Source organism: Cydia fagiglandana, chromosome 16 (genome assembly GCF_963556715.1).
Source record: "Cydia fagiglandana chromosome 16, ilCydFagi1.1, whole genome shotgun sequence".
NCBI classification, from domain to species: domain Eukaryota; kingdom Metazoa; phylum Arthropoda; class Insecta; order Lepidoptera; family Tortricidae; genus Cydia; species Cydia fagiglandana.
In genome coordinates, this window is record NC_085947.1 from 14226292 (window position 1) to 14250591 (window position 24300).

At 38.1% G+C, this 24300-nt stretch overlaps 3 protein-coding genes and 1 long non-coding RNA gene across 4 annotated transcripts in view; 1 reads left to right on the top strand and 3 right to left on the bottom strand.

The window, feature by feature from the left end:
* The window catches only part of LOC134672078 (synaptic vesicle glycoprotein 2A-like), a 31472-nt gene extending 16493 nt beyond the window's left edge, over nt 1–14979 (bottom strand). The window contains exons 1-4 of the mRNA XM_063529982.1: nt 14895–14979; nt 8140–8364; nt 6139–6301; nt 308–489 (exon numbers count right to left, since the gene is read on the bottom strand). Of these exons, the coding sequence (XP_063386052.1) occupies nt 308–489; nt 6139–6301; nt 8140–8364; nt 14895–14931 (607 nt within the window). The 5' untranslated portion in view covers nt 14932–14979. The remainder of the gene's footprint in view (nt 1–307; nt 490–6138; nt 6302–8139; nt 8365–14894) is intronic.
* LOC134672124 (hemicentin-1-like) overlaps nt 1–24300 on the top strand; it is a 504766-nt gene that overhangs the window by 154585 nt on the left and 325881 nt on the right. Inside the window, exon 2 of the mRNA XM_063530038.1 lies at nt 2199–2253. The gene's annotated coding sequence lies outside the window, so the exon portion shown is untranslated. The remainder of the gene's footprint in view (nt 1–2198; nt 2254–24300) is intronic.
* Nucleotides 1–24300, bottom strand: part of LOC134672125 (uncharacterized) — a 715951-nt gene that overhangs the window by 58450 nt on the left and 633201 nt on the right. The window lies entirely within an intron of this gene.
* On the bottom strand, nt 9888–10878 carry LOC134672096 (uncharacterized). The gene has a single exon (XM_063530005.1). The coding sequence runs from the start codon at nt 10769–10771 to the stop codon at nt 9950–9952; it is 822 nt and encodes a 273-aa protein (XP_063386075.1). The 5' UTR covers nt 10772–10878; the 3' UTR covers nt 9888–9949.

Here is a 24300-nt window from a genome sequence, read left to right on the forward strand (position 1 = left end):
TTCTAAAGATTAAAGTTCACCTAAATAATAGTCGCATTTGAGTTTTGCTATAAGTACAAATCATTATGTGTACTTAAAAATATTATATTGATTACTTACAGTTTACTTACGAAAATCGGTGTTTTGAAATGAATTAAAAAATATATATTTGTGACGTCCCACGGGTAAAGGCACCTTATGGAGGTTGGCGCTTACGCTATTATTAACGCCGCTCCAATATTATTGCGGCACTATGTGACGTAAGTGCCAGCCGCCATAAGGTAAATTTTGATCGGTGTTTAAAATTTCACTTTACAAGTAAACTCACCAATGAATCCCCCAAACAGACTGGCGGTCCACTCATTAGTGAAGATGGCCCAGGACAAGCCAGCAATTACTACTTGAGAGAACCCTGAGAAGGAGGATTGGCACAACACCACTCGGTCTCTGATCTCCTTGTGGCAGAACTCCGAGGTGTAGGATACGGTGGGGCTGAAGGATGAGGCGAAACTGGAAAAAAACAGCGAAATTAAAAGACCTGTTAAAAATTTGGCGAGACAAAATCCCACCGCTTCTGCTGGCATGGTCACGTTTATGGTCTGCACGACGGATCTACAATGTATGGGAAGATCCGCGGATCCGGATAATTTCATACATTTCGGATCCGGATTGCAAACCCTACGTACAAACCCCGGGTTCGGGTTGCAAACGTATTAAGAATGGATGAAGATCGCGCCGCTAAAAAGGTATATCTGGGACGCTCGGTAGGGCGAAGACAGTTCGGACGTCCCAAGTATCGCTGGGGCGATGAGCTTGAAGCGGACTTGCGCGATCTTCAAGCCGGTAACTAGCGGGAGATTGCACAGGATCAAGACAACTGGCGTTTACCCGTGTCGGAGGCCAAGAGTCATTTTGGGTCGCTGAGCCATTAAGTAGTAGTTAAAAATGGCGGAAAATATTGGGAACAATATCCTGAGACTGCGAATTGACTAAGACACTATGCAGAGAGTATGTACTTAAGCATAATAATTTTATGCATATTTTTTTTGTTTTAAGTTATATTTTATATGCTAATAGTTTTTTGGTAAGTATTTAACTATGGTCTACTAAGTTAGTGCCTGAAAAAAAAATATTTGTTTTATTAACGCCTGAGGATAGAAAAAAATAAGAAAAATAATATAAGACTTGACTACGTACTTCATACGCACTCAGTATAGACGAATCAGCGAAAACTTACAAAATAATTAGGACATTGTTTAAATTAAAGTTTTTTTTTTAATTTCTCAAGACATTCAACAATTTTTTGTGCACTATGTGTGTTGCTTTACATAATTTCTATAAGATTTGCAGTATAAAGGATGGTATTGTATTGTTATAATTTATAAAATCACTTTTTCTCCCGTCGTTCCCCATTATATAAACATAAACGCCAATTCAATTATGTAAAACATGGTTGTGGCTTTGGTAACAGAACGATATAATCAATGCAACGACTGATAAATTTCCCATTTCAGCATACCTTAAGCTTAAATTGAAACAACCTGCCAAGATGGAAATAAAGATTACTATAAAATATGAAGACCTATAAAAATATCAAAGTATAATGACTCTCAGTATCCATAAATCAGTAAAATGTGAAACGCCTAATTCTCGGTTTCCGGCGTTTAGGTAAATGGCTGGGCCGTTATCGTGAAACTTTGACAAATGTCCGAAGGAAGAGTTTCAACGGAAACCAACAATTATCAGGTTTGTTCCGTAACAAAATTGGGTTAATGGTTTTCGTAACAGCAACCGACACATTTCATAGTATACGTATATCATAATATTGACAGAAAAGTAAATTGTCAATAAATACTGGCATTTGAACACTAATACTCGTACGTGTGTATGTCGAAAATTTAGAAGGCCACATGTACTGTAAAACGTTGTATAATACACGTGCGAGAAGGTAATTCGCAACTCGTGTCGATTTAAAACATTCCCTTCGGTCACGTTTCAACTTATCGCTACTCGTTGCGAATTTCCTACTTTCTGCACTTGTATGGTAATATACTATTGCGTGTAATGTCAAAGTAAGATGTTATAAACAATTTCTAAGTTCTAATTCACCTGACTGGAAGACTTATCGCCTAATCTATGAAAACATTATTAAGTCGTATCTACCTACTTACTATCTATATATTTAATGATTTACTTACATAATATTGTTTTTGCTGCAGGTAAAACATATCAAGTAGACATCCGCCTGGCAGATAAGACAGCAGCAATTTAAAGGTAAGAACTTTCTTAACAAAATTATGATAATATTTTATACATTCTGACACTTAATTAGCAAAAGTTTGTGATTTGTATACATCTGTTTTATGAAATAAAGATGAAATCAGTTAAGTATCACATCATAAATTTAAACGTTAACATTTAACAAACTGAAATAGATATAATCATCTTCTCAGCTTTGTCCAGGCGTTTTGCCACGGCGCGGCGCATTTAGGGACTCTTGCGTCCGCTTGGCAACGGGTACCATATTCTTATAATATAGGTACTAAAAGAAATAAAAAAAATCTCTGATTTAAATAGCCATAACGGTCATTAAATTAAAAAACCGGGCAAGTGCGAGTCGGACTCGCGCACGAAGGGTTCCGTTCCATAATGCAAAAAAAGGCAAAAAAAACGTTTCACCCATCCAAGTACTGACCCCGCCCGACGTTGCTTAACTTTGGTCAAAAATTACTTTTGTTGTATGGCAGCCCCACTTAAATCTTTATTTTATTCTGTTTTTAGTATTTGTTGTTATAGCGGCAACAGAAATACATCATCTGTGAAAATTTCAACTGTCTATCTATCACGGTTCGTGAGATACAGCCTGGTGACAGACGGACGGACGGACAGCAGAGGTTTAGTAATAGGGTCCCGTTTTACCCTTTGGGTACGGAACCCTAAAACCAATTTGAATTTGGAATTTATTACGCGAGATTACGAATTACCATTGGGTTTTCCAACAGCTGTTATATTGTCGTGGGCATTGTAAACACCAAATACGTAATGCGATTAAATTGTAATCTATGAAGCGGTCGCCTGTATTCATATATACCTACCTACTTAACCAAAGGCGATTACGTGGGATTGCATCCCCGTATCAAATGACTCGCTTAATGCTTCTTGAATGAGCATTGGCAATTACGGGAATGATTTCGCTGTCGGTATTACTCGTACGGGAATTTCAGGTAATTCCTGATGGTTCTATATGGAATAGCTCCAAAAAGAAATGAAACGCAGTGCGTGAGCTATCAAAATCGCTGCAGGCTTTTCTTGGTCTAACTCTATGAACCGGCAACTCCAATCCTTCTATTTACTAACTTAGATATAGGTAAAATCGATCCCTAGAGTGTGAAATATTTTATAAACTTAACTAAGACTCCGACGTAACTTGAACGCTTATGTAAATGTTCCAACTTCCAAGTTTGCTGCAAGCTATTTCAGGTCAAGGCGATGGCGTGATTTGTTCGTAATCTTCGTTAAACCTCTTAAAGCAAAATTGTATTTTGAATTAAATTGTGACACGTTTTTAAGAGGAAACTGTCATTAAACATTTCATACTAAATAAAACTAGATTATATTTGCAAGCGCAGACTCTAACCAAAACTGTATTAGGTTAAAGGTAATAGGTATCTTGATAGAAAAAAATCACGAAAACATGTCTAATTTTCGACACTATCAAAGTATACTTAAATTATATTTTAGTATAAAATAGCTAGTGATACTTAACACGTTCGCGGACGCGGATTGCATAGCATCCGTTTTTGTACTCCTCCTGGTGACGCGCCTGCTTGCATTGCATCCGTTATTCTTTTTAAATTTCTTCGTTGAAATGCTTATCAATCCGCTTAACCACAGTATAATATTATTCATCAACTTTTCCTCTACCAGTCACCAGAGTCAAATAATGCGTACTGCCATATTACATAGTTTTATCGAAGTTAAAATTTATCCTGTGACGTCTCCAAATTGGCCCCCCTTTCTGTGACGCGGATGCTATAGCATTCGTCTTTGTATGGCAGCTCCCTTAGTAGCCCGGCAGGTGCGTCTGGGAGTGGACACATGTAATTTGGGTCAATTTCGTGCGCGATAGCGATTTTAACGTATTTTTATAAAATCGTAATTAATGTTTTTCTTACAATTTCTTTAAGTTTTTCATTGTGTTTTAATAAACAAACGTGTTTACTTGCTGTTAATTACACTACAGTAAAATTTTGATAACGATTAATGCGAAAAAGTGAGGCATGAATGTGTATACCTATTATTGAAATAATTACGTTACTAGTCATAGTTTTGGTCATATAATTGTGAATTATAGCCTGTTGGCGCTCGATGATCACCTCCCACAAGGTAAGCACCTTATGACCAGAGCTCGGCGGGGGTGAGCTGTTTTCAGAGTTTGCACAACATGGACATGCCTTGTCATTCGATGGTATATGTGGTGTAATTTAATAACTATAGAAATTATTTTATTTAGGCTGCCTTTCCGCTACGATCTTTACGTCGCCATTAAAACAAATTAATTTTATAGCACAAGCTTTATTAGTAAACCTCTTCAAATAATATATATATCCATCCATATGCTACTATTAAAGTTCATTTGTACATAAGGCATTGTCATTTTAGTTTAATTATATTTTTTTTGGGGTCTAAGTCTAATCTATTCTTTATTCATAATTAATAAAAAAAAATTAATATTTCTTCCCAATGTGTATCTATATTAATATATACATTTGACATAAGTGACGTCAAAATGGCTCACCCCTGCCGAGCTCTGCTTATGACACGCATTTGTGGTATCATTCTGCGTATATTTCATGCCTTGTATTTGGTGCAGATGCACCCGAAAAAGAATATAAAGTTGGGTGAATCATCGCTTGGCAGGAAAAGTGGTGGACGCTTTACGTCCAGAACTTAACGCGGCGGTGCGTTACAGGGAACTGAAAAAGTGTAATGCGGTACATATTGACACTTTTGAGAAGTAGTGTTGGCGTAAAATGCTGCGTATACCTTGGACAGCTAGAAGAACAAACCTCTCATTTTAAGAGAGCTCAACATTGCAACTCGGCTCTGTACAACATGCTATGAGACCCATGACTGGGCCTTTAGATTAGAGCCGGTCTCCAACGCATAATTTGTAGGTAGTACCACATAATTTGAGGTCGAATGAACAGCGAACGTGCTTGGCATGGGGCATGTATGAGATGGACTCAATATTACAATGATAAGCAAAGAGGGAACAAAACAGAAGAAGAAAATTGTTTGAAGAGGTCAGCAAATGAGTCTTTAGAGCAAAAATCGCGCCCTTAGGAAGTCAGAAATCTCAGCCATCAAGTCCATCGAGCGCGATGTATGAATGCTATAACATGCGATGTCATATAAAATCCCATCTTGACTACGTCATGTGACGGACATGCTTATGCATCCGAATTGTATAGCATTTGTTGTCACATAGCGTACTTATAAAAAATATACTTCATATTGACGCGGATTGCATAGCATTCGCCTTGCATAGCATTACGCGTCATATACAAACCTAAAAGATATATTTGTAGTGACAGGAATGCTATAACAGTCCCAATATTTCCATACAAAATTTAGGTGTCCAACTGGTGTGACTGAGCGTCCGCGAACGTGTTAAGTAATATAGCCCCTCGGCTAACGTACAAAATTTTAAACAAAAGTATTATTTTAAAAGTTATTAAGTTACTGAACATTCGAAACTATTTTATACTGCGAACGACTTTCAATACAGAAAGTTTATACCGCTTAAAGTACCTAAGTCGGAACAAACTTTTATTTTTTTTATACTAAAATTAGGTATCGAATAACGGCATATAATACGAAGTCTGGCTGGAGAACTAATAAATACTATAGAAAACTTTTTACAGATGTAGTGCATCATTGTTTTCAATCGTATTTTCACGGAAACGTTCGTATACATCTGTCAATTCTGTCATGCTAATACTTAGTTTCAGTCAACCTCAGTACTTTTTGTACCGAGACTGAATGAAATAGCAAGACAAGAAGAAAAAAATACGATGGAAAATAATTAGGTATACACTACATCAGACCTGCATGTACACTAGGACTATGAATTTTTAGATCAGGATAGGTACTTACAAGATGCCTTCAAAGAATTTAGCTGTAACTAAAACTTCGTAAGTCTGGCTGCTCCCGGCGATGAGAGTGCAGAAGAAAATGCCAAAGTAGCCGCCGACGAGGAACAGTTTGCGGCCAAACTGATCCGTGAGAAAACCGGCGATTAGGGAGGAGAACATCATACCTGAAATGTATAAAATTTATAAAATGAAATAAATGTCATATATTAAGAAAAAGTGACCAAGGCCTCCAGTGCCCCAGGCTGCAATCGAGCCAGCGTCCTCTGCTATCGCGGCAGGTGCCTGAACCACTCGGCCCCCGGGCCACAGCGGCATAGGTCGAATTTTTCCAAGTATATGCACTTCTTACTGAAGGCTTATGGCGCCCCCTGGCCATCCCTAAGGTAGAACAGTATGGTTCGAACCTTCTAGCTGGATCATCTCATGATGATACCGAGTTAGCGAGAGAGATGGTGCTGCCAATCAATACTAAAATAAAATAAAAGATTTTTCTGAAAAATACTTTAATTTGTTCAAATACTTTTAGTATGTATACAATTTATTAGATTATAACATCTAAGTGTACAATTTCAAAGTCCCTATATATACCTAATATATTACAGGCAATAATACATATAGCATACAAACTAGCCCCATCGTATATTTAAATTCATCATCATCATCATCATCTCAGCCATAAGACGTCCACTGCTGAACATAGGCTTGGACCTCCATACGTGTGATATTTCAATTATTAAACGATATTATTAAGCAGACTTTCTAAGTTCGCAAATATGGGATACAAGTCCGTTTACCAAATGATTGATTTAATGTAACATAACACTACTCCGTTGATTTCAATATAAAAAATATCCCAAATGAATATAAAACTGTATACAATTGGAATTCGATCCAGTGGTCGCATGAGCGCATTTTAAACTTCGGGGAATCAATTCGGATCGCTCGCAATATCGCAATGAATGGAACGCAAACAAGCCAGCTCTGTAGGACTTTTGATGAAGTTTGTTTGATTTTTTGGACGCTTGAACATCGCGTTTTTTTTTCAAAATTGTACTTAACAAGCTGTCTTGTGAGCACTTCTAATTAACTGTGGAAAAGTCAAAATGTTATGAAGATCAGACTAAAATAATCTTCATTTTACACCCTTGCGTGAAATCTACAAAGAGGCTGTCCATAGCCATCCAACGGGGTAATGCCGTGAGTATTATGGGCACTTTTGCACAGGAAGCGATAAAGAATGGGTTTGACTAATAGTTACTGTGTAATTATTTTCTAAGATGTAAAAAAAATACAAGTGATTAATTTCCCTTATCAATACCTAATAGATTAAAATTAAAATTATAGTTAATATTTTACTCCCTTTCACACTAATTTATCTTCCCTACTAGCTTCCCTACTAGCTTCCCTACTAATACAGCAGAAACATTCAGTAATCGAACAAATTCAATTAGACGGTCAATCGTTATTCTAACACGTGACACAGTTTATAGCAATATTTGGGCAACTGAGCCACTGTTTCTGTTGAGCCACTGTTCCCTATTCTTGACCCTATACACTATTTTCTTCAAAAGCGGTTAGTATTACGGACATCCGATATAGATAAACAGTATTGAAAAGTTTCCCGTAAAAAATCCCCCGCCCCCCGTCCCGTATATTTCCCGCTAAGTCAGGCGTGGCTCACTCCGCGATTTCGTCGCCTTGCTACAGGTAGCTAAAAGTACATCCGTTCCACCCCAATTTTGGGGAAAGCCATAAGCCGCGCGTGGCGCTGTCGCCACCTAGCGGCCATATCTGTGCTGATCGTAACAGAAACGTTAGAGAGTGAGTCTTCTGTACGGCAGTACTATTATTTATTCTGTAACTAAGTTGAAAATAAAGAAAAATTTCGTAAAACGAAGAAATAAAGAAAAATAACACAATTCGGCGTTGATTTTAGAGACACCCTGTATACAACATGCAGTGTAATAAACTAATCACACAAATAAGAAAAAAAAATGCTTACCAGTATAAGGTACTGCGTTCAGCATCCCTTTCTGTACCAGGTTCATATTCAGGTCGCATTCCGCATTCGGCAGTAGGTACGCAGTTGAGTTGCTAACAAGCACACTGGCCACTGTTGCGACTAGCGCCGCGCCCAGGATCTGGACTTGAAATCTGCCAAACGTGCATGCTTTTAATGCTAGGTCAATCTCTTGCATAGGGTCCTTGGCTTGGATGCGGTCTTGACCTGTTGGCAATAAATGATAGAAATCTTACATAGTTAATTAGTACAACTTACAAGGACCTTTCTTGACTTGACAGTAAGGAATAAATCAATGCGACATCAGGGAGCCTAGTAAATATTACACACTAGTAAATATTAATGATAATCTTATATGGACAAACACCAAACGAAAAAACAAAATGTACTGGGATGACATATTTTTCGCGGTTTCGGGGTTGCTCCCATAGTAAAAGTTGCTCAGTATGAGTATGACCAATAGGTCAATAGTTCATACTTTTACGGGGTGAGCAACTCACCCCGTAAATTATTGATCTAAATAAACACCCTGTATACTAAACGTGGCGCTCATATAGTAAATAAAATAAAAAAATCATTGCGGACTGTTGGTTACGTCCAATTCAACCGACCGATCAAAAGCCGCAATGTAATGAAACTCGCATGCGAGTTCTTGCATCGTCTAAATGATCCCTTAGACATTAGGACGTTTACCTTATGGGCACAGATTTTTTTTTATAGGAAAAGGTTTACGTGGTTGGTACGGCTGTATCCACCATATTTAACGATGATCTTTTCGTTAATTAAACCTTTTGCAACCCGTTTATAATCTATGTAGTTTTATGCTCTATGCATAAAGGTGACAGTCCATTTCCAACGACAGCTGCACTACTGTTCATTTTACTATGGAAATTGACAATGACAGCGATGAGCGACGTTCAGTACCGGTAGTGCAGCTGCGGTTAGACATGGAATGTTACCATTACACGACGCCCTCAATTTAGCACAAGCCCTAATTAAATTTAGCTGACACAGTCTGGGCTGTCAGTCGGCCATAACAGATAATTGGTAGGACAGATAGACAGTTTCGTTAATTGAATAACAGATTGTTAACTTTAGACGTAGATCCTTACGTGTTACTATTGACACATCATACAGTTAAAATAAACTGTTAATAGATTATGGGTTGCGTCATTACCAAACTAAAATTATACTAGTTTCACTTCGATAAACGGGTCATGATTATGAATGACAGTTATCTGACACATGATATCTGAAAGTTATGTTATAATAGTTGTTATAATTATTTTATAATATATGTTATAGCAAAGAGAAAAGATAGTATAGAGGGCTATTGCCATAGTAAATTTTGAAGTCACGGTACATTTACTGCCATCTATCGACACGCGATTAAAACTTAAAATAAAATTGAAAATGTATAAATTAATCAAAATATGTTTACGGATAAATGATTTTTAATTTTTATTGTTCCATACCGACCCATGTTCTTTCACTGATATGTGTTAAAATTGTTAAATATCAAACGGTGTCGTCAACGCCATCTAGCCGAGAATAGGCCAAAGGTATATGGCGCCATCTATTCGAGAATGACTTTTTCTTGATTTCCGAGGCACGTTTTTTTCTTAGACTTTATTTATCTTATACGGAGTTATATATCTCTGGTTATAGTCTCATTAGAAAACACAAAAATAGTATAAGTACACTAAAATAAAATAAGTTAATTAAACGACAAATTAAATTTTAATTCAAACATCATAATTCCATATTTGCAACCGCTGACAAGGAAATCCAATCACAAGATAATTTCCAATTTATCAATGTTCGCGCATCGGAGGTAATCCTCGTAATCCCAGGGCCGAAAATCCTGGACTATATTCGACTTTTTCCGTCCCGAGAGGTAAATTCCCCTATACTGGTCCAACCAGCTCCATCCCTCGAATTTATGCGCTTCAGAAAAATCCCTGTTGTATAGACGGGACCAAACTCGATCCTCTTTTACGATACAATTCATTATTTTGCACGATTCGGATAAATTCAACACGTCTTTTATGGGAAGTTTTAAAAGTATCTCCAAAATAACGGCTTTGGGGAGGCTTAATAACGTCCCTCGTTTTGTATTGTATTGGTTTAGTATGCAACTTTTGATCGGGTCCGTAATCTCTTTCACCGTTCGCTTGAGACCCGAAAAGTTCTTTATAGAATATGGAATTCCGAGTTCAGAAATGTCCAAAAAGCTGCTCGGTTCTAGGCATACTGCGTAAGAATGTCCTGTGTCCGGTATGATAGAATTCAATAGAAGAGCATTGGGTAGAGGCGTGGCGAACATTTTAATCGGTAGATCTTGGTATCCGTTCAAAACGAATGCGGCCTCGAAAATGTCTGTGTTTTTCTTTCTTGTGGATAATATATAGTCGGATATATCGATAGCGCCTTCGTTAGGAGCTTTTATTTGAAGGAAATCGTTTTCCCTCATTAAAATAAGCAACAAAGAGAAGAATAGCTCGCGCTCGAACCGGTGAGGTTCGATTAACACTTCTATCAATGAATCCAATGCCTGTCGTTGCTGAAGCGGTAATTTTTCATTTAAGAATGGTTTTGTGTGTATCCATTCCATTATTGAGCACGTTTGCTATTAACTTTCACAGAAAGTTTGTCGTTCTCCAAATAACTATTATTTAGGTTTTCATTTTGTTTGGTATTGATGTTATTATGTCAAGTGACTTTGACGTTGTCACGTTTGATTGCAGAAAGGATACATATTAAACCTCAAAGTAAATACCTACAGTTGACACATGTGTGCACCCGTGAGGGACAGAGCATACGCAATACGTCGAAATTAAAAAACCGGGCAAGTGCAAGTCGGACTCGCGCACGAAGAGTTCCGTACCATAATGCAAAAAAAAAATGGTCACCAACCCAAGTACTGACCCCGCCCGACGTTGCTTAACTTTGGTCAAAAATCACGTTTGTTGTATGGGAGCCCCATTTAAATCTTTATTTTATTCTGTTTTTAGTTACTATTGACTTGTTGTTGTTATAGCGGCAACAGAAATACATCATCTGTGAAAATTTCAGCTGTCTAGCTATTACAGATCACGAGATACAGCCTGGTGACAGACGGACGGACGGACAGCGGAGTCTTAGTAATAGGGTCCCGTTTTACACTTTGGGTACGGAACCCTAAACACAAAATTGAACAGAGGTTTGTATGCAGTCGCTAGAGTTGATAAAGGGGTTAAAATTTACTTGCAATGATCTTCCTCTTCCTCTCGTTATCCCGGCATTTTGCCACGGCGGCATGCCGCCTGGGGTCCGCTTCACAACAAATCCCAAGAATTGACGTAGGCACTTGATTTTTCACGTAGGCATTTACTTGCACTGATCATCATCACAAATCATTTGCTAGGTATTTCAATTAATTTATGTGAGGTTGTTTTCGAAATATTTTTTTGGAAAAACTTGTTATTATCACTTTTGACACTGACATAATTATTATCTAATCCATATCGTCGGTAGACGTAATATTTCACGTTAGGCTTTTGCCTGCTCGGTCACTACAGAGAGCGCTCCGCTCTCGGTCAATCGGTCAAATGAACTAGTTCGGTCTTTTAGTTCCTTTAGTTCAGTTCGGTCATTGAGAGCTGGAATGAATATGAATCGATTTTACAGTAGTTTTTTTTAATCTTTGGCAACTGAATTACGTTTTAACTTGTACGATACTTTATGATGGTTAAACATTAAAAAGATTCACACAATAATAACAATTATTTCATTTTCCTTCATATTTTTCAGGTTTAGGACTGTTTGTCACTCTTTTATCTCGTTCGCACCATGGTTCGCACTCGTGCCAGCGTCATTGTGAACCATTTCGTTCAGTCTATTTTCTGTATAACTCTTGTCAAGCGCTCACCAATCCCACTGAACTAAAGAACCTAAAGACCGATTAAGAGCGTGCAATAGTTATTTGTTTTACAAGTAGCAAAGTTGTTGTTTAACCGCTCGTGCTAATAATATTGATACCCGAGCAAGCGAAAGATTCCAAAATTGAACCACGAGCGTAGCGAGTGGTTCGTAAATGGAATCTTGAGCGTTGCGAGGGTTTCAAAGCACGAGGGTTAAACAAAATTTGCCCCCGAGTGAAACACAAAATTTTTCACCACACCAACCCAAAGCAAATATTAAATGTAAAATATCAAACAAAATCAAACCAAATCAAATCCAAATGAATATTTATCATCCAAAGTCATAATTTAAAAGTCAATTCTACCAGCAAACATAAGAAAACAACTCAATATTTGCATTTGTTTCCTTTGCCTCACATGTGGATTAAATGCAACTTTGCTATCAGTTTTTGAAGTGCAAAGTAAGACTTTCCGAGCTGGTGTGGTGGAAAAAGATTTAGTTCCTTTCGGTCCTTGATGGGATTTCATTCTTAACAGTTCTTCGTTCATGACAAGCCTATTTGACGTATCTCAAGGTTTGAATCGGGCCGTCAGATTCAGAACCGGAAGTATCGTTTCCAACGAAACATTTCAAACTTTCATAACTTGAAATACTTGTTAACAAACAATCAAACGTGTCTGTTGCAGATCTTAAAGCTAAAGTGTACGTTTACGTCGTATTATAATAAAAGTTGATGTTCAAAATGTCGATTCCGTGCTGACTTCATAATGGCTTTGGAACAGTCTTAAAACTAGCTGCTAACAAAATATGAATAGGGATGTCTATGTTTACTGTATTTAAAATAAATAACTTCATACCATGTACGAAATAAAGCAGCAGATATTTATTAGAAAAACATAGATAGTAGTTATTTTTAAACACAATTTCTATTTAATATGTCGGATAGTAACATAAAAAGTAGGTGAGTTGACCGTGACGTCACAATTATTTGTTTTCGTATAAATTCAATATTAGCAAATCGGTTTGGCAGTTCTAAAATAGAAACTGATTTGATTATTTAGTAGGAGAATACCTTATTTACCAAAAAATATGGATATATAAATGATCTTGAATATCTCAAGTCTCAGCGCTATTAAGTTTTTTTTTTAGGTTTAAGATTCTTTATTCTCATTAAGAATTTGACAATTCACTTATATGAGAACTTAAAACTACACAAATACATTTATTTTGCATGAAATTAGCGAAAGAACTAAATAATAACATGGAGGGTATTTAAACATACAGTAAAATAAAAATCCAAAAATCTGCCGACACACAATACAAGGTGATTAGTGGTGCATCGTACGGTTAACATTCCATCTACTTGAGATGTACAAAAACGATTTGCAGTTGACAGTAAGCTAAGGCCCAGTTTAACTTGTTTTCGAGATTCGTAATAACTATACGTCAGCGGGGATCATTCCTGGACTGGTCGGTATAATGCATAAGTAGACCGTAGGTGTCACGAATAATTAAGTAGTACTTGAAAAGAGAGACTAATTATACTCTTATTCATGAAACATTACAATCTTCAATTAGTTTTATCCCTTTATTACAAATACATAAGTCAAAATGATAGATTAAGACAATCTATTAATAGCTAATTGGGGCTTAATTACGTGTTTATTAATAACGCAATTACGTTCTAATAAACATGCCGCGTGAGCGATTAAAAATACGCGAGTTAAACCACGACGGTGGCATTCTTCTTCCTCGTCATCATTCTTGTGCTCCGTCCCCACAGTGTGCGATCATAAGCCATATAAAGGATTTATCTGCCCTATTCAAACTTTAAGATACGTCAATTAATAGATCTGGAAACGATATGGATTAGATGTGTCAGTGTCAAAAGTGATGTTTTTGTTTGAAGAAACGTCACATTTGACACTGACATATCTAATCCATATCTTTTCTAGATCTATTAACTGACGTATCTTAAAGTTAGAACCGGGCCGATAGGTTACGCACTGCATGTTGCCTCCAACCACCCTCTTCACAACATCAGTCCATCTCGTGGGTGCTTTTCCTCACTATCACACAATATCGTCACAACATTCTTTTTTCATTACTACAACAATAGAAAACAAGCGGGGCAGCACGGTTGATGTAATAGTAGGCTGGTTGGTTTTTAGATGTATGATGATGATGATGTTTTCACGCATTTTATTAAAATAGCTTATACCCGTGAACTAGTCTGAGCAGGTAGTAAAAACATTTGTAGAAAAATGAAAAAAGAACTGGTAAGTCTGGTACTGGTAGCTGATACCTTAGTTTGACCTAAAGGCCCCAGTACACAATGGGCCATCGCCGGCCACTCCAAGGGACGCCTGTATGCGTTAGAGGGAGTAAGTGATATTGCTATCTCATTCTACCGCATGGCTGCGTCCCTTGGAGTGGCCGGCGAATGGCCCATTGTGTACTGGGGCCTTAAGAAACTATCATGTCAAGTGCAGTCGCATAAAGCCAAAGTACAAGATCATTGTCACTGCGATCATAGTTACGCAGACATTTTAATCTTTATTACATCGGATGAAGGTGCAAAATAATATATCTTTTACGTCAACAGTTTGAGACTAACAAATAATTTGAACACAATTTTCATAAAGTTTATAAGTACATTTCTAGATATTTTTTTTGTTGCATAGCGTGCATTCAATATAGACTTTACTCTTTTTGTGTTAAGGTATACATCATTAAAGATATTAAAATTTGTCAATCTAATTTTAGATTTATAAGAAGTCATAAATTGTTCAGATATCTGTTAACCTTGAAACTTAGTACATAAAAATACGTACCGCTTTCAGCCAAAGCAGCTAAATTCACTTCACTCATTATAATATAACTAACTAATCACCGAACATCGCTTATCAAGACTACACTTGCTACTAACTAGGCATATTATATAAAATCATGTTATAAATGAATGTTATAATTTATCTTACGATGATGTCGTTGGTAATTGTCGTCTTTTATAACTTGGCCTGTCTTTTATCTCGCCGTTCCTTCTTTAATAAAGAATGTCTTTGATATACGGGAGGAGGCTAGATCAATTAATGTTGGTTATGTCGTATCATATGAATCTCGGTATGGTAAACTTTAGATAAAAATGATTTACAGAAATTTCCGGTCTACGTAAGACAGAATGGGAATGCTTGTGCAATCAAAATCAAATCAAATCAAATTTTATTTCAGGCAAAAAATATACCCATACAAAAATATTAAAATAAAAATAATTACAATTAAAAATATTATCATATAAAAATTTAAATTAAAAATACATGTCAACAAATTATATTAAAATTAAATTAAAATCTACATATTTACATTAAATTATACACTGTGCCTCTGGATCCCATATGTAGGTCATTCCAGTGCCTCCAGAGTGAACCAGCAGGATCTCCAGGAATGAGCTGAAGCAGACTGTTGGAACTGTCACGTACTCTGCGCATTAGGGAGGCGGTGCGTTTACGGATTATCGCAATGAACGCGTCCACTCTAGCCTCCGCAAACATCCCCGAGGCGCTACAGTAACGTGGCAGTCCCATCAGCAATAAATGTCGTTATGGTTTTGGCTTTTACTGTCAATATTATTTGTGGCAACAATATTATATGTTAGATCATCAATACTTTGGTATCGAGGAATTTTGTTAAAATAAATAATACTAAATGAAAACTAACAACCCTAAATATATCTAAAATAAAACAAAGAATATAAAAACTACTCAAAGAGACCTCCCCGCGCTACCCCCGGCGCAAAGGTGCCCATCACACTCGCTGCGTTACCGCGTTGAATTGCGAAATACTTATACGGCAAGAACGTCCCTAAATGTACTAGACTAGTATGGTAAAATGTATGATTTTAGGCCTAAAAAAAATATTAATAACATCGCGTGAGATGACGTCATGGTTTTTTAGATATACCTAATGATCGATAAAATTAGGTATATTATAATATACTCAGGTTTTGGAAGTCAACATTATCAATGTAAAGAAAAGTAGTATCCATATTTACGTTATATTAACCATTTACATTAAAATTAAAGATATGTAGGTTTACGTAGATGGGCATTTCCATTTAAAGTTGTACCCTCGAGTTTTTCGCATGTCCCCTTACATTGTTTGCGTTTTACTCTTAAGACGAATTTTTTAACTAGGCAAATGATGTTTTTTATTGAAATATATTATATAGACACATCATTTATTAAGTTTAATGCACAATAAATCACTTTTATCTTACTTAAAATCAGGTTTTTAGATATGATAAAATCACTCTGTAGTACTGTCCCCTTCACCGACTTCAATTTTTGATGGACTTTTACACATATTTTTTCTATGAAGGCAACACCAAGTAATGCATTCCGGGCATAGTTTAAATGTTGAAAAATGTGTTATTGATGAAAAAGAGCTTTAAAAACATCAATAATAGGGTTTAATTTCGATAAAAACGTTGTCCCCGCGAAATCGTGAAACGGACATAGTCCAGGTTGGTTACGCAGTTTTCGCTACTTAGCGAAATACTTTTTATCAATATTTTAGGTTATTTTCCATCCTGGCAACCCTGTGACCATAGATAAAGCTTGTTTAACGTCAAATTTGATTTATAACAGTCAATTCGCAACCTCAAAGGCGTGCTGGTGTGTGACCGGTGATTTTACTCAATGTTTTGTCCGTTTTGTTCAACTGTTTATGCAGCTTGAACCTTATGTAACTAAAACACTGTTTATATTAAATAAAACTATGTTTCATATAGTTATTTATCAAGTGAATAAGTTGAACATTGCGGTTAGTTTTGTATTATTTTGAATAGATTTAATTCTGGATCAGCAAAATTGTTACGTCCGTTTGGTTACAATTTGAAGCGTAACATATAGCCGGACTAGAAAAACGTAACCAAACGGACACGGTAAAGTCGCACGCACATTGAGTATATATAGTTTTTACCGTGACTTTGTCTATAATTATTTAATTCATGTGCAATTAATAAGTCATATTTTATTAAGTAATATTGAGTTTCTTATGTTTAAAACTCTATCTACTGATTTTAGTACAAAATTTGTGGTCCGTTTTTTATTCAGTGAGTATTTATGTACATTTTTGATTATTGTGATCTCGTCTTTACTTTGTCCATTAAGTTGCATCGGTGTCCATTTGGAAATGTCCCCTTGATTTCAAAAGTATTTATTATTGTTTATTCAAAGTTTATAAGCTAATATATTTATTTTTTTTGACAATAATCACATGTTTTGTTAATTGTAATGATTGTTATTAGTCACATGGCAGTAATGCCAATAACTATTTAAAAAACCTAAAAATAACGTACGATTTTGGGCCACCCCGTAACCAAACCACCTAAAATTCCCTTTTATGAAAATGTTTTGTTCTAAATTGGTCAATGATGATTGTTTATATTAACTGGTTTATCCTAAAAATATGACGATTCTCTTTTGTGTTTCGTAAACTAGAATATATTTACTCTTAGAATTACATAAAAAAGTACCAAATAATCCAAATAATATTTTCAACTCGTCAAGTCAGTCATGGTACAACTTTAAATGGAAATGCCCAGATTATGAAAATCACCAACAGTACTACAAGAAAGAACTTATGAATGAAAATTTGTAACTAAAAATATCCGCAAAATGTAACCAAGATTGATGTGATAAATCTAATCAATTAAGATAATTGACACCGGTTTAAGACGAAACAGGAGCTGAGTTTTAAATATTTTAGGTAAATATACCCGTTTCGCTAACGGAATCGGCTCCTAAAACTAGTGCGATAAGGACAAGGCGAAAAGTCCTGCGTAAAAATCTCAAAAATCGAGGTTTCGTACTCGACTGTTCCCTCCTCCAAAGCTTAACCAATCGTAACCAAATTCGGAAATCTAAATGATTATAAAATTATCTGTGTCGGATCGTTTTGCTTTTTTGGCTAATTGATATCAGTTTTGAATACTACACCTCTTATTGCGGCTTAGTCAATGAGGCCATTTTGGCCATTTTTGGAAGGGCTCTAGCGCCAAAACAAAAATATCAAATAAAGCAAAACGGTCCGACACAGATACCTATTGACAATATTAATCTGTGTTGAAAAAATCATTGCTCTAGCATCAAAGCCCACGGAGGAAACAGTCGAGTACGTTTGTATGGAGAAATGACCACTCCTGTTGGCTCTTAACAAGTAGGATTACGAGTGACTCACTTGGGAATTCGTACCTAAATTCCTTTTTTCTGATTCAGTAGTCCATATTGCACAATCCATGTTATACTGCGTATATTTTCCATAGTCCATAACTTTCTTCTTCTTAATTACTAAACTGTATTGCAATAAACTTACGCAATAGTTTTGTTTAATATTAATATAATTTTTAAGTAGATAGTTGTAGGTATTTATTGTTTATTTTGTAAGTGTTGTGTTAATAAAAGCACTTTTCAACTATGATGTAAATTATTTATACAACATTCCACGTCGATGTAAATTATTTTGGATTACGGCACTGTGAATTAAATTCTTATAGGTATTTTGCCAAATATATATTTTCGATATCACTTAACACAACAGGTTTGGTTAACGACGAAATAATGTTTGTGGTCGTAACTCAGTGCGTAACTTAAGCATAATAATTGTATTACCAATTAAAGCGTGTCGCATATGGCTCTATACAATCATAATTGGTATAAAGTAGGTATCGGCACAGAGAAACATAGTAAGAATAGAGTGCTCACTCCATATAGGTACATCAGTTTGGATACCAAAACGCGCGATTCTCTCTCGCGACTTACAAAAATTGTATTGAACAACAGTTTACTAATATTAAAAGCAGAATGAGTTGAAAATAGAGTTCCAGTTAATCCGGTTATACCTATAATATTAGCTGAAAATTGTTAAGCATTACGGCGCGATTCGGGAAATAATTAGAGATTAACTAGATACGATATAGTAAAGATATGTGACGTCCCGCGGATAAAGGTACCTTATGGCGGCTGGCGCTTATGTCGCATAGCGTCGCAATAATGTTGGAGCGGCGTTAATAATAGCGTAAGCGCCAACCGCCATAAGGAACCTTTATCCGCGGGACGTCACATATATTTACTATATCGTATCTAGAGTGTTAAGGGTGTATATGTAAATAGGTTTTGATACGTTTACACTATTATCTATGTCTAGTCTTAAGTTCTTTTTTAATTCCATATTTAAATTCTAATGTTATTTTGACTGTTTATATTTTTGTACGTCAGTTCGCAAAATAAATCCATCGAAACTAGTCGACTGCCTGGTTTATTGATTATTTTCCACTTTAGCTATCGAAATTCCCTCTTCTTTATTTGGTCCTTCTCCCTCACTAATGATCTTGCGATCTAAAACCAAGCAGTCGGCTAAAAGCGCTAAAATGACGCGCTCGGAAACGGGTACCCCTGCCACGGGTAGGCTCGGCCAGTCCAAAAAGTTGGACCACGGTGCGGCCGACGCCACCGTACCACCCGCGGCTTCCGACCCGCAAATCCCCGGGACGTCTCGCGAGTGCCTCCCAACCGGCACCAGCGCCGAACAAGTTAATGTTCCCCTCAGTTGCAGGTCTCGCGCTTCGGGCTCTACGCGATCATCGGCCACGATTAGGGCACGACGATTGACCGCGGAGGCCCACTTGGCCCGCAAAAGCATAGAAAGGGAACAAGAGCTCTTTCAACGCGAGCGCGAAAGCCTCGACAACCAACGGAAACTCCTCAACAAACTAACAAGATCGTGACGCACTACGTTTTTTATGGCGCGACGTTCAGTCAAGGAAAACAACGCCTCTAAAAGAATATCGGATGACAGCTGTCATTTTTGGAGCATCGTCCAGCCCTTTTACTGCGTTGTATATTAAACATAAAAACGCTATGTCACACCAAGATTCGTATCCAGCGGCAGCCAACGCAAGTATCCATAGTTCCTACATGGACGATTTCCTGGATAGCCTGGACGATGTGGACGAAGCTGCACAGATGGCATCCGATGTTGTGACTATTCATCGTAACGCATGTTTCGAAATGTGTGGCTGGATTTCTAACGATCAAGGAGCATTGCGTCTTGTACCGACTGAACTGCGCGCCGCCCAGCCTAGTGAGATGTCACTTGGTAGTGAGTCAAGTAGCGTCAGAGCCTTAGGTGTTTCATGGGATCCTATATCAGACACTATCGGATTTAGGACCGGTTTAGAAGGTCTCATACTACAGGGCAGTTTTAATAAACGCAAAGTGTTGTCCCACCTCATGAAAGTATACGACACGATAGTGGTCAAAGGGCGTATACTGCTTCAGGAGGCGTGGAGATCCAATATTGACTGGGACACACCATTTCCACCATCACAGATTTTAAAGTGGAACGAGTGGTTTAAGGAACTGTCTGACGTATCTACAATTAGGATTCCACGATGGTACGCCAAGCTCAATGGAGAACCTCTACACAGGGAGCTACACATTTTCGCGGACGCAAGCGAGCTTGCCTTTGCCACCGTCGCTTATTGGCGCTTATTGTATGCAGATGGTACAGTCAAGCTCGCACTCATCACCAGTAAGACGAGAGTCTCACCTTTGAAGCCCACTTCAATTCCTCGTCTAGAATTGCAGGGCGCTTTGATAGCTTCTCGCCTTGCTGTGACTATTAAAGAGTTTCATAAGAAAAAACCTTTACTAACTTTCCTGTGGACAGATTCAAGAACTGTCCTCGGTTGGCTCAGAAGTGACGCACGAACGTACAAACCCTTTGTGGCCCATCGCGTAGGAGAAATTACAGAAAATACGCGCGTGCAAGATTGGAAATGGGTCCCAACTGATTTGAACGTTGCGGACGATGCCACTAGGATTAAGCCGCTTCATCTTAATCCAAACCACCGATGGTTTACAGGTCCCTCGTTCCTCCTCGATCCTCCGGAGAATTGGCCTGTTGAACCAGCTGGTCAGCATATAGTCCAGGAAGAGCGGAAGCAGACTTCTGGACTTGTGGTTGGTCATCTGACAATTACCGCAGATTTCAGTCGTTTTAGTGACTGGCTACGATTACTTCGTGCTACTGCTCGCGTTTTGCAAGCTGCGTCTAAATTTCGCTCGGCTTTAGATCGCGTAGGTCGCGTTGCTCCTAGCACCGATGTTAGGCTTCGTCAACGCACGAATACACCTACGTCCACCACTCTAATCCCCCTGACAGCGGAACTTATGGAAGCCGCAGAAAGGCACGTCCTGAAGAAAGTACAGTCTGAATCATTTAGTGACGAAATCCAAATAATAGAACGTGGAGAATTGATACCAAAGAGTAGTCGCCTGGCGAAGCTTTCTCCCAGAATGGGGCCAGACAACTTGTTGCACCTAGCTGGCAGAATCGTTGCTGTACAAGACGTCGGTTCCGAGATCAAGTTTCCAATCATTCTCGATGGACGACACCCAGTAGTGCGCTTATTGGTCAATTTCTACCATCGCAGGGCTGGACATGCAAACAATGAAATGGTGGTCAATGAGGTTCGCCAAAAATATTGGCTTCTTCATCTGCGCAGTACTGTTCGAAGCGTCACCAGCAAGTGTTTGTTCTGTCGCATCAAAAGAGCAAAGCCAATGAATCCGATGACCGGTAACCTTCCTCCTCAGCGGCTTGCCCACCACCGCCGCCCATTCACGTACACTGGCTTGGATTATTTCGGCCCGATAGATACCAAGATCGGTCGAAGACAAGAGAAACGTTATGTGGCCCTGTACACCTGCATGACATCCAGAGCCGTTCACCTGGAGCTTGTACATTCCCTTTCTGCTGACTCCGCAATAATGAGCCTGCGACGATTTATTGCTAGGAGAGGCACTCCCAATACTGTATATTCTGACAACGGTACATGTTTTATTGGTGCAGACCGAATTTTACGAGAATTTTATCAGCACGAGGTCTACGATTTTGCTGCCAATAGAGGAATAAAATGGAGCTTTATTCCTGCCGCTGCTCCTTTTTTCGGCGGATGCTGGGAGAGGCTGATTCGCACCATCAAAGTAGCGCTGAACGCCACATTACGTGAAAGAGAACCTAATCCCGAAGTCCTAGTAACTCTCCTTCTAGAAGCTGAGGCAATTGTAAATTCTCGACCTCTGACCCATGTCCCTGTTGGCCCTGAAGACCAGGAAACCCTAACGCCCTTCCACTTTCTAATTGGCTCATCTTCTAACCAGGTTCTGCCTGCAACCCTTGACGACCGAGACCTTTTAAGACGTGCTGACTGGAGGAAGGCGTTGAGATTGGCCGACCACTTTTGGAACCGATGGGTAAAAGAAATTCTGCCAACCATGCAACCTCGCCAGATAGCGGAGAACAGAGAGCACGACTTGACTGTTGGCGACTTAGTCATCATTGTAGACCAGAACCTACCCCGAGGAACCTGGCCACGCGGCCGCGTCGTTGCTACATTCCCTGGCAGAGACGGAGTGGTCAGGGTGGTGGACGTAGCCACATCAGGTGGAATTCTTCGTCGACCTTCTAAAAAATTGGTCAGATTAGAGGCATAAAGTCTCAGTTTATATCTAGTCTGGCTAGTTTTGTGTGCTTTCGCACACAAGGGGGTGGGATGTTAAGGGTGTATATGTAAATAGGTTTTGATACGTTTACACTATTATCTATGTCTAGTCTTAAGTTCTTTTTTAATTCCATATTTAAATTCTAATGTTATTTTGACTGTTTATATTTTTGTTCGTCAGTTCGCAAAATAAATCCATCGAAACTAGTCGACTGCCTGGTTTATTGATTATTTTCCACTTTAGCTATCGAAATTCCCTCTTCTTTATAGAGAATCTCTAAATCGTTTCCCGAATCGAGCCGTTAGACTTTTTGCTCATCATAACATCTATTAAATCGCGGTACTGATAATTCCGCTACTCGATGCTAGATGTCGACTACCTAAAATAACAGTCGTTGTAGTACTAAAACTGATTTTTTTTTTGTATTATGAATGGGCTTACTCATGGCCACAGACTAGCCGAGGCGTAGACGTGGCCTACGATGGAGCGAGCTCGCCCAGAAGGTGCCTGTTCACTCTTGATTTGAAGGTTGCCGGGTTATAAGAACACGGAAATATAGACGCCGGCAGAGAATTCCATTCCTATATGGAATCCTATATCATTCCTGATGTATGGAGTGAGCACTCTATCTATTTTTTTCTCTATCCCCCTAAGGCTCAAGGTACTACCTAAAGTACTTATTCAGTTCGATGAAATTTAAATCATTTTCAATTTGGAACAGAGTCGCATTTGTTTTGTTTCGATCAATTCTCAAACAAAACCAAAATCAACTCTATTCCCTGCACTAAAAGTTCAAATTTCCGTGGTAAATTATGGGTTTTTCATTTGTATGGCTGGGCCTTAGGAGGCTATGGTTGGTATCGGCAGCAGACTCGAGTCACGCGCACACCAATATTACGCGTAAAGACAGAATATTGACATTGTAGTCTGGTACCTAATTTAAATTTGGTCAACAACGGTGGAGTAAAAATTTCTTTCATCATTTTTAGGGTTCCGTACCCAAAGGGTAAAACGGGACCCTATTACTAAGACTCTGCTGTCCGTCCGTCCGTCCGTCCGTCCGTCCGTCCGTCTGTCACCAGGCTGTATCTCACGAACCGTGATAGCTAGACAGTTGAAATTTTCACAGATGATGTATTTCTGTTGCCGCTATAACAACAAATACTAAAAACAGAATAAAATAAAGATTTAAATGGGGCTCCCATACAACAAACGTGATTTTTGACCAAAGTTAAGCAACGTTGGGAGTGGTCAGTACTTGTTTTTTTTTTTTTTTGCATTATGGTACGGAACCCTTCGTGCGCGAGTCCGACTCGCACTTGCCCGGTTTTTTTAGGTTTACAATACTAGCTAGTGGAAGAGAAGTAGGTATTTATTCTCTAAACTTATGCTGCACTAACTTGGTGTAAGACAAAGATAGTGTATGATTATTTCTGTCTATGTTTGAAATGAGACAGTCCTTTGACAAACTATAAATACCGTGCGCTTAAATCACGTGCACTCATTAGTTCATTCATTACTTTCCATACATCAGTACCTGCTCGTAATTATTGTAGCTGTACCTATTTGTACTCGTCATTTCTCCAACCGACACCTATGCACACACGCAACATATGGTAAGAATACATTTTCTGCTTTGTGCTTGTAACTATGTCGTCTTTTTAATACTTTA